This window comes from Neolamprologus brichardi, chromosome 12 (assembly GCF_056152115.1).
Source record: "Neolamprologus brichardi isolate AB-2024 chromosome 12, ASM5615211v1, whole genome shotgun sequence".
Classification (NCBI taxonomy): Eukaryota; Metazoa; Chordata; class Actinopteri; order Cichliformes; family Cichlidae; genus Neolamprologus; species Neolamprologus brichardi.
The window spans coordinates 28692923-28704917 of record NC_142115.1 but is presented as its reverse complement, the minus strand read 5'-3'; the positions used below and the strand labels follow the sequence as shown (position 1 = coordinate 28704917).

At 38.1% G+C, this 11995-nt stretch overlaps 1 protein-coding gene across 1 annotated transcript in view; it reads right to left on the bottom strand.

Moving 5' to 3' along the window:
* Positions 1-11995, bottom strand: part of tmem8b (transmembrane protein 8B) — a 33063-nt gene that overhangs the window by 13472 nt on the left and 7596 nt on the right. Inside the window, exons 4-6 of the mRNA XM_006790015.3 lie at positions 11396-11529; positions 10517-10785; positions 5733-6115 (exon numbers count right to left, since the gene is read on the bottom strand). Coding sequence (XP_006790078.2) covers positions 5733-6115; positions 10517-10785; positions 11396-11529 — 786 coding nt within the window. The remainder of the gene's footprint in view (positions 1-5732; positions 6116-10516; positions 10786-11395; positions 11530-11995) is intronic.

The window sequence follows — 11995 nt, the reverse complement described above, 5'->3', positions numbered from 1 at the left end:
CAGTAAATGAAGACGTTGGCAGTTTGTCGCCTTGAAGCATCAATTATACATTAACATGCTCAAGCATTAAAAGAAATCCAGGAGAATTATTCAAGCGTCGGGAACTGCATATGCTTATACAAATTGGTTCATTCTGCAGAGAGGTGAAGGGAGGCCACAGCTGTCCAAATTGGTCTATTGGTAAACAATAAATAGCAGGAAACTGGATGTGTCAATTTGCACTCAAGCACCAAACTTGACACTTTATTAGTTTTAAAATTCCCCTCCATTATTTACCTCCAGCTTTTGTTTCTGTGTGTGTGGGTGGGTACAGCGATGGGTCAGTTACTAAACCACAAAGTATGGTAAAAATCAGAAGACTTTCTGACGAAAACTTTACATTCAGAAATTCACATTATATACATTTGTGGGATAACTTTAGACAATTATTTCTTAAATACATAAGATTTCTATTACCCCCTTAGCATAAAATGGGCATAATGTATATATAGGGAGTTGGCAAAGTTGTTGATTAATGCAATGACTAACAAACACTTTGCCAGGTGCTGAGATTTCAGGCTTCCTAAACTCACCATCTGGCCTCTATTCTCTTGGTGGGAAGACTAAATCACACCCAGTGGCATTTTGAGAGAGTCCCACACCCTCCCCCTCCTTCATCCTGGCTCTCCTCTACAGTTTGAGGATAAAGGATTAAGCAACAAATATCAAAGTGGCTCACCAGATGCAAACACGGGGAGAGCAAAGCAGGCAAGAGCCACCCCAAAGCCAGATAATATGATTCTAATTGGCAGGTCAAAGAGCTCCATCAAAGTAGAGATGTTTCAAGTCAATGTAGCTAGATGGCAAGGTTGGTGTGCCAATTGACCAGTCAAGCACTATTAGAGGGATTATTATAAAATTTTCAACACAAATTCAAAGTATCTACACATTGATTTTTTTGTGATTTCTTTCCTCTGACTTTTTCTTTTGTAACAAAGGTTTATCCAGCCATTCATGGTCTGCAAAGGATGATTCCTGGTGAGTCTTATTCGATAATCTTCTCCCTTGCTCTTAAACACCACTAAACGGTTAAATTTATACTTTTACTGCGATGTATACCCTGTGATAAACTGGCAACTTGTCCAGGCTGTACCCCCACCTCTCACCCTGTGACAGCTGGAATAGGATCTCCCCCTCACCCTGAATTGAGGATGGACTGATGGAAGGATAGATGGATAAGCAAAACGTTCGGTATAGTCTGATACCTTAATGAGGACACATTTCAGTGACACTGATTTCCTAACTTTTCATTCAGAACAACGAAGCTGTCGGCTGTTCTTGTACACTAGAAAGCTCCACAAAGCTCAGTGTAAAAGTCAAAAGAGACAGATTTTTTTAATTGAGCAACATGAGAGTGTGTGAAGCGTTAATGATGCAAAGGTAATAACAGAAAACATTTTTATTAGACATTTGTTTTTCAATTAGGATAATTAAGATAAATGAATTAAAATAAATAAATCCACATCCATATTACTTTATTATTATTTTAAGCATGTATGGGAAATTACGGCATCCCTACAGAGGACAAACCAAAAAAAAAAAGAGGTAAATGTAAATTCTTAGCATCTTGAACTGTTGTGATTACAGTCCCAGTCTTTTCTCAAAGTTAACTTTTTTGGAATTCACTCTTAAAAAATGAGTTACCAATTTTAACTTCCTTTTTTGCTGGCTTCATATGCATTCCTGAGCATCTGTTGATTCAGTAATACTGCAGTATTAAAGCGGTTTAAACTGACAGAATCGTGAGGTTTTGCACTCTCACACAAAATACACTTTGTCAAGGTTTAGCGAGGATTCAACTGTATGCTGTCGGATATGAAATAACAAATCCCACTATGGAGTGCTCGACCTACCCCAGCCTGCAATTTCAAGCTGCTATGAAAATTGTTACAGGGTTAAAGTTTACATGAAGCCAAAATGTGACGATGTCCATCCTGTTTTTGGTGTATTTACTCAAAATAACATGACACACACATGTGTGTAAATTATTTGCAAGTTAAAAAAGCACATCTATAATATAAGTGCTCCCAACCTGGTTAGCCAAGAAAGCTAAAAATGTTCAAAAATCAATGGAGCATGTGTAGCTTGTTTTCATTTTTTAGAAATTATATCCCCTTTTAAAATATAAAAAACTATAAGACTATTTCAGAATCAGTGCACTTTTTAAATATGATTTATTATTCCACCAGTAATGAATCTCAGTGATTCATTTATTCATTTCATTATCTGCCCATAAACATCCTGGTTCCCCAGGAAACACATGCAATTAAGGAAGAAAGATTATCTCAAGATACAAGATTATGTGATATATGTGATCACTCTCAAATCTATCATCCAAACCGTTCACGCACTCGAAACAACGATATTCCCTTGCTTCTTTGATATTTCACTGATAACTTTTGAGGCTCATTCTGTCTCTCAAATCTGTCTGAAATAATTTCCCTTCAGCGTGGATGCTGGCTTTCTCAGCACACCGCATCATTTCTGTCCAGAACCCAGAATTTCTAAAAGGATTTCAATCACTTCTTAAAATAGCTTTAGCTGTCAGGGCATTATGTGATGTGTTGTTAATAATATTCTATTGTTGTTCTGCTTTAAGAACACATTCATGTCTGGAATTCTAATGTTGATTCTGTATGGGGTTTTTTTTATTTATTGGCTTTACTCGTAAAGCCTTTTGTAATATGATTGTGAGCATTGCTATATTAATCATGTTTAATGTTAGGATTTATATGCCTGATCCATTATGCAGATGTTAGTTATGATTGGTGAATGTGAGTGGCAGACCCATAATTCAATCAGGGGTGCTATCTACCAGCAAAGTAAGGCTCAAGGTTAAAGACTGAAGAAAACTACTGTGGAAAATCTTTAAAAGGATCACTTCGACAGCCCTGATGCATCAACTCTGATTGCTAAAATAGAGGAGAAAAAAAGGTTTGATGAATGCCAGTTTGTCTGTGTTGTAGACTGACATGTTTTTGCTTTGCTGAGTTTCATAGAAGTTATGCTGATGACATGTGCCAGGCAGTACATAACGCCAACTGATGCAAGAACATGGACAAGCTGTCATATGCTGTATATACTGCCTCCATATCCCAGTGCCCAAACTAATTAAACCAAACCCCAATCTCTGTGATGGGTTTTAATTTTAATCAATAATATATCTGCTATCTGGATATCTTTTAAAGCACATGTTTCAGCCTCTGACCACATGAATGCTGCTTAGCAAAAAACAAAAGAAGTTTTATTAGTTTGGGGGGTTTTTTTGTAATTTATTTTTTGGTATTTAGTTAAATTGGTTTATTATTTTAAATAAAAGATGCACGTAGTGCAGAATTAAGATGTGAGAAATATTACATTTCTTTAGATGTATTATTTATTGTGCATATGTTTAATTATATATTTATGAAGATTTTTAGAATGATTGTTTTAATCAATATTTATTTTAGCATTCAATTTCACACCTCTCCTGTGTGATAATGACAGATGGTGTTGCACAACTCTGCCATAAAAACGCCTAGTTTTCACTGGCTGATTAAAAATATGAAAATAAATGGCCGTGGAAATACTGGATGTGAAAATAAACTTACAAATAGAATACGATAAATGAACATAATAAATTAATATAGTTTAAAAAAAACATATTTATTGTTTGTCCCTGGCTGTTTAGCTATTATGACCTAGTATATTATGTAAGCATTATTTTTCATGTATCACACTTGTTTATTTTTTAATCTACTCCCCCAAACACTTTTATGCTGCCAAAACAGTTTATTACTGTGACAAAAGTACTAGTGCATAAGGGTTAGCCAAAGCATTCATGAATATGCGCTCATTACACTGTTTCTTATTTCTTTTCTGCGTGAGCCTTACCAAAGGTAAACTTAAACTGATCAACTGCCAGGTGAGGCATCAGTGGGAATAAAAGCCATATGCATTCCTTTCACACTTTTGCACAGAGAGTGATGCAAGGCAGACAAGCAGGTCCAGCTATTGTCTCCTAAAGCCCTGCAAATCTGCCAGAGTCCCCCACAGGCAGCGGCTGACTGGATTCTGCGCCTGTGACAAGCAAGTGACAGATCATCGCCGAGGGGGGTTAAATCTGTTCATAGAATAATATAGCATGACAGTCTCTCTGAAGAATACATCTAACGGCTCATACAACTATCACACCAACCAGGTTTCACCCCAGCATACTGTCTTTGTGACATCTGCAGTGCGCACCCAGTTAAAATTAACCAACAGCACACACTTGGGAGTATACCGGGGTGTTGAATGCAGGGTGAAAGGGGTCAGGGAAAACACTTTGCTACTGCAAAGATAGCACCGATAAATACAAAGAGAGGTTCTGCTGCAAGATAAAGGACAGATACAGTAAACAGGTGAAAATGGGCACACCACGGAGAAAGCCAAGGGGCTCACGTAGCCTTTGTGGGTGGTGACAGCAGCCACAGCAATCCCAAACTCCATTGATACACTGTTAAATGAATTACCGTCAATTATTTTCATTTCCTTTAAAAATTTTCTCTGACAATCTTGGAAAGAAGGCTGTTTGCTTTCCTACCGGGGGTTAGATGAGAAGATCGATCATTAATTTCATCTGTGTGTGTGTGTTCAGTAGAGATGATGGATGTGTAGTCTGGCTTATTATAAAGTCTTGAAGCGGTGAGAAACAGTATATAGCTGCATTTGGACAATTTCAAACCTGTGAGGACGGGATTGTAGGGGGGGGCACTACACCTAGGGTTTACTTTCATTTATGATTAATCTGACATTAATTTCCTCATTAATTGGCTTATCTTGTCTATTAAACCTAGAGCGTAATAGATTTAGTGTTAATTTCAAGTCTGCTGCTGCAAATGCTCTTTTTCATCTTTTTTAATGTCTGACATTTCCTACTGTTTATATCTTTTGAGCTAAATCACTGGTACTGTGGGCAACAAATTTCGTTTACCAGTATTTTTACTCTATCTTTAAATGTGGGGAGATAGACCCGATATTTTAAGAAATATTTCCCAAACTGTCAGGATGTTCCTTAGAAGTAAACAATCAAAGCTATCTGTTAGTGTTTTGTGCTTCATCTTGTTGCTGTCTCAACACTGGCTGGCTTTCTCTCCATTAGAAGTAAAATGTTTAAAAGTCCATCTGCCAGCCTATAGCTCTCCAGTTTCTGGCTCCCTGTAGACCTCCAGAGCCAATGCAGGTGCATTCCTAATGCCATTACTATCTGAAGGACAGATCAACACAGACATATTAAATCCTGCTTGGCTGATTTTTGCATTTTGTTTGCTCTCAATTAGAGACATATGCCACAAGCCCAAACACTGGCGCCTGTTTCATTGTGAACTTTTTCAGTTCCCACAGCAAAGTCTATGACCATACGTGCATCCATATTTAGCAGGCGCGCTCAGCCAGGCACTTTGTGAGCCCAGTTATTCACCCTTGCTAGCTGCTGATTTTCTCCTCTATGACTGTTGCAAATTTACTTTTCTGATAACAATCTGATCCCTGCACAGGACACAGCAAGCAAACGGTGAGAGTGGTGCCAGAGCACTGTCCAGCATCTTGCGCCAAATCCCTTCCTTGGACCAGGATGATAATACTGATTTGATGAGCTAGCAGTGCCTCGAAATTTTACAAATACTGCGAGAAATTATGAAAGAAACAATAGTTGTATCATCTGTAAACCTCACCATGTTGAGTTTGAGCTCCATGTTTAGGACTCCTCCGCTGTCTAAAACGGGCATTAGATTGACGGCGAACACGGCAGCCCTGTCCGGTGGAATCGATATATTTGGACCGAAGAAGACGTAGAAGTGCACAGAAAAGGTGTCCAGCTCATTGCGCAGAGTAGGACGGATCGGCCAACACTTGTTAGTGTCTGCAGTCGGTGCAAGGTAAATGATGCTGTCTTCTGAGGTGTGCAGGTGACTGCTGTTCTGGGACAGGCTTGGCAGGGCTGCCATTAACAGTGTATCAGATAAGGAGAAACCCATCGCTGTTCCAAAAGACTGAGGCATGTTCATCGAGGAGCTGGGTTGTGCTTGGTCTTTCAACAAACTGGGTTTGGAGCAATCTGTTCAGGAAAAAAAAAAGTCAAAACAATGCTGTTATTTAATTTGCACTTATATGCACTATAAGCAACAGAGTCTCTATAAATGTTTGAGCTGCAGCTCTGTGTTTTAGATCCGTGCTTACAGGCAGTGTTTACTGTTTGCTATTGTTCCTCAATATCATTTATTCTCTCTCTGCTCTCTTGTGACCCCCGACTGTTCACCAAGGCAGCCGCCCACCCTGCCTGTTAAAAACCTTCTGTTAGAAGGTGTTTTTTCTCACAGAAAGCATTTCATTAATGGGGATTAATGGGTTTTCTATAAGGTCTTGACATATATGTAAAGCACCCAGAGTAAACCATGTTGTTGTTTGGCACTATATTAATGGAACTGAAACCTAATTATTTAGTTCAGCTGGCTTCCAGAACATATACACCAAGATTCAGTGCTGTGGATTGCCTCTAACTTGATTGTAGACTGTATGTTTCCCACCAACACATAGAAAATCAATGCAAAATGGTCACTGATGTCGAATGGCAAAGTATCATCCAATACCAACAGTCCCCAAGGGGAAAGGATTTCAAAGGCTTTTTAGCTCAACCTCGTTTGCATATTATTGTCTCGAAAGGGTTTGAAGTATTTTGATGTCCGTACAGGCAGGTGGAGAACGCCTAAAAATACTGAATACTGCAGCTGCAGGTAACATTTGTGTAAAATCTGTAAAGCCTCGTAGACGGAGGACAAAGATGGAGCACTTGAAGAATCCTGAAAAAAATCTATAGAAAAATCTATAGAAGAAGAGGCAAATGTCACCCATCTGTCAACCAAAAGAGCCAACCAATAATTAAACCAGAAGACATGTTAACCAATCACATCATACATAATACAGATCATGATACGTTCGGCTGTGTGGTGGCAGACATATTAACTTATTTCTGTGATGATATAGAGAAGTCCACCTTTTGTTTTTCTTGGCTTTCTGTATCTAAGATGTGCATTCGCATTGTATTTATTCAGTCCTGAAATCGAGTAGGTTTTTAAATTAAGCTGTAAACCTTCTATATTGATGTATATTTAGGTGTTGGTGACCACTACAATTAAAGTAAAAGTCTCTTATTAAAGTCTCTTTTCATTCATTTAGATGGGCAGTTGCTCTTATCCAACAAAAATGGCTGCTGAGTGGCAAGACTAAATGTATATACACAATAAGTACTGTACTGTATTTGTGTGGGCAGCTTTCCCCCTTTCATTTAGAGCATAACACATCAACCCTGTTCAGTTGTCTGCTGAGGACAGAAAAGCTGCAGTGATGAAATGCTTTATAAACAGCAACAATAAATAATAAAGTGCAACCTAGTTTTATCACACTTTGTATTACTAGCGACCGTGACACCTGTAAATTGGACCGAATTCAACTATGGGCACATATTTCTGAGACAGCTCATAACAACAATAACCAATAACAGAAAGAAAGGTGAGGACTCCAGATGGTCTCCTCCCTCAACCTGAGCTGTTCTCCAATTTAAATCCACAAAAGGTCAAGTAAGATCTGCCTGGCAGACAGGAGGAGAGACAGAGTGTGAATAATTAGTGTCTGTGTTGCCATAGTAACAAAGTGCACTGTACAGTGCCGAGCAGAGGGAGGGGATCGCTACATGGAAGTGGACGTCCCACAGATTTGTGAGCTATCCCCATTGAGGGAGCATAAAGAGTATCTCGGTTCTCCACAACCCAAAAACAGCATGTAGCACTTAAGGATGGTATCATTTGCCTCTTAGCAATCCTGCACGAATCACCTCAGTTTGGGTTCCAGTCTTTTCTTGAAGAAGCCTCTTGATGATCTGACTGTGTCTGCCATCCCTTATCCCATCAAACATAAACTGTCAGATGCATGAGCATTGTGGACGGTCTTTGAAAAACATTTTCCGATTTGTGCTTAGATAAGCACAAATCGAGTAGAACACCCAAGATTTAGTCTTTTATGTGCATCTGAAAGCCATAATCCTCTATACTTTGACTGCATACCTTTGAATACTTGATATGGCATGCTGCAGAGATCCACTCTGAGCTTTTGTTTGGCCTAATTTATGAGGTAAACCACCCAAGCTTGGTCTTTTAAAGCAGCAGGAAGAAAAATAAATACAATTGCAGACAAACTGCTCATGGATAAACACCGCAATTTATCTGCAGATAATAAGAAAAAAAAGAGAAATCCAACAGATAAACATCTAGTAAAGCAGTAAAATGCTTTAATTGGCAAAATTGGTAAAATAGTTTAATTCAAAAACCTCACACTGTGAAAAACCTTCAGTTCATTTATAAAGCTCCGAATCACAATCACAACAGGCGCTGAATATGTCGTGTCATTAAACATTAAAGGGTAATTTAAATCAAGCTATAACACCAATGGACAAAGATGTCTTCATTTTAAAATGTAAATTTAAATTTGAACAGAATACATTTTTTATTTATTCATTTTAAATCTCCATATCTATAAAGGTCAAATCATGAAATTTAGGGAAAACAGAAGGTAAGGGGTTTGTTTGTTTCTTTGTTTTTAATCAGCATCTCAATTTTTAGTTTAATCTAACTCAATAAGTTTTTTTAAGGCATTTACAGCGCACTTTTTTTGTTCTTTGCAATTGCTTTTCCAGCACTTGTCCAATTAAATAATAAATAATAAATAATTAATTAAATATAAAACTAATGTTGGTTTGAATATTTTACTTTCATGAGTTTAAAATCCAGATAAAAAATACAGCTTAATGATGAAATTCTCAAAAAGAAGAAAGTATATATATGTTTTGTTATAACCATTTTATAAATTTTTTGATCTTTTAATATCTAAATTAATATAATGACAGACATTAAAGACTTTATTCAAATTTAGATGGAAATAATTTATTATTGATGAATGTACTGAATCTGAAACCGAGGAGGAACTATGCTACACCTGTGCATGTTCCCTCTTAGGTGGACCTGAAAAAGGTATAACAGGAACAACTACTCTGTCTGCAGCTGTCTGTGTCTCCATTCACAGCTGAGCACCATCCCCATCTTCAGATGCTTCATTAGAGCTGCTTTTGTAGTCCTTTCTGCCATCTGTTGTCTTTACTTAAAAGCATGTTCAACTGGGCTGAAATCAGGGGAATGTTACGGCTATTTAAGAACATTACATTTCTTTGCTTTTAGAAGCTCTTGGGTTTGTTTGCAGTATGTTCTGGGTAAATATCCCTCTGTGGATCACTTCAGTTTTGCAGCATTTGACTGAATCCCATGAAAAAACAAAACAAAAGCTATATCACTATACACTTCAGAATTTGTTCGACTACTTCTCATCATCAAAACACTGCACTGACCCAGTTCCACTGGCACCCATGCATGCCTATGCCATCAAATTGGCTCTACCATACTTGACAGATGATGCGGCATGCTTTGATCATAAGCGCTCCCTTTCCTTCACCATACTCTTCTCCTGCCATCACTCCGCTAGTAGTTTGATTTGTATAAAGAACACTGGTCCCGAACTGGACTGGCATTTTAAGATATTTTTGAGTTAAGTCTATTGTGGCTTTTCTATTCTTGAGCGTTCCCATACTGAGATAAACTATCTTTTGAAGTTGCTGACTACTTCAACATGTCTTTGGATCACATAAGGAGCTCTGTGAGCATCTACCAAGTGCAAATACCAATTCAAGTACAGACCTTGTATCTTCTTAATTTACTGGGAATTAATGCGGATTTGGGTTTCACCTGGCCATGACACTGCTTATCAGTCAGCTGTCCAATTATTTTTAAATCCATGAAAAGGAGTGACTATGCAAAGGAATATTAATTTAAAAAATGTCTATATGGTCATTCGTTTATGGTTAATGCAGTGTTATTATTAAAACCCCCGATTTAAAACGAAAAGTCTAATCTCAGTCAAACCTCAGTTGCGACATTATAAATGGTCAGTGTCTAAAGGCAGATTTCCCCCAGACGTCTGTGGGAAATCTGCCTTGTAACTTACGACGTAACAGGACACGCTTCTTAACCCTGCGATGTAACCTACCAAGCCATTTAGTTGTTGTGAGCTGTATTGACCTGATGTGTACCATAATATACACATGTAGTTACATTTTTCATAAGATTAAAAGGGGTTTCCAGCTATGTTGTAAGTTACAACAAATTTCCTGCAGAAGTCTAAATCAGGCTTTACTGAATGACCAGAAGCAAATAGCAGTGAAAGTTATGTAATATTAACCAACAAAGTCCATATTCTGACTTTATGACTTTTTTACTTCAGGTCTAAAGCTTATTGAAATGATTTTTTTATGTGTTTATAATGTGTTTATTCTGATATAAATAAAGAACACAAATTTGCTACAAACAACTGAAATTAACATTAGCCAGAAAATATGGCAAAAAAGCTTCACACTCACCTGTGACCTGCACCCCGATGCGGAAGTAGACGTCAGAGTTACTTAGATATCTCTCCACCAGGATATAATACCATTGCTCCCAGGCAGGTACAAGGGTGACTAATTCACAAGGGTTCCATTCCCTGCAGTCGAGGGCACTTGAGTTATGCACTGGCGGTGCCCGCGCTCTTATCTTCAGCACCACGGGACAACTGTCACTACTCTTGTTCTTGGTGCTGCAGTTTACCAGCTGAACCTTCACCTTTGATATATAATTGGGGATGAACACTCTGCACAGGCACACATAAACACAAGTTTTAGGCATTATACCACACAATAAAATGTAGACCTCTACTGAGTAAACATAATGTAAGTCAGCTTCATTGAAATAATTGTCTTTTAGATTTGTTGAATGTTGTGCATCACATCTATTCTGCAAAGGCTTCTATGTTAAATCGATATACTATATATTTTATCATGAGAAAATTAAGATAAGGCTTCAATAAAAATATATGTAGTATTATAGTCCCTTCACATCATTTATGCAGCACTCATAATAGCAGCTCTCCTTCCTTTAGGCATCATCGCAAAGACCATGGGAAAAATGAAGATTAACCTTGGAAGCAAAATCTTATTATTCCACTCAAAAGACTCAAAGTAGGTGAAGTTGATAAAGGTGTGCAAACTAATCACACACAGGAATTGCATCTTTTAAAATGAAATCGCAAGATACATTAAAAAACAAAAAAAAACTCATAACTTAAGAGGCAGATGAAGGATTAGGCTGGGGAAGTGTTATGCTGCAAAAAAACCCCCCAAAAAAAACGCAATTTTCTCCTGGTGTCTTTTCTCAAAGTCAAGCCCCTGTCAGGTTTCTAGGAGCCCACATAGGTGACTTACTTATAAAGTGCAGATCTATTATGGACTGGGATCATCTGGTCAATGAAGTATCCAGGGTAAAGTACTGAAATCCCAATCAGCCTCTGAACAATGAGCTGAGGCTGGAACAGATACTGGCATTCCTCAGACAGACCCTACAAAGATAAAGCAGCAGTTGTTCAGATTGTATTTTTGTGGTTAACTCACCAATTTTTATAAAAGCTGGTAAAGAGGAGATTAGATATCATTCAGACCGACTGAAAATTCCTAATGGACTGTGTGCATTAAGCCTGTCAGCCTCCTGGATTAATATCATTCCGTCCTCCCCCTCCCTGCCACACAGCGTAACATGCACCCACTATTTCACTTGTGTTGTTCTGAACCATTAATGCTTGATGTGCATTACTTTGTGAGATGAGCCGAGTAGACAGACTGATTTAGAGCCAAGAGACCGTGCATTAGTTTCTACACATGATGTGCTGTAAAATTTGTTTGTAAAATGAAGAGAAGCCTTTTGCACCTGATTCAACAGGACAGGTGTGAATGCCAAATTAGGCCCTTCGTTTCTGTCAACTGATCATTGACCCCTCCTGCTCTCGAGTCACAATTACTGTGGCATGT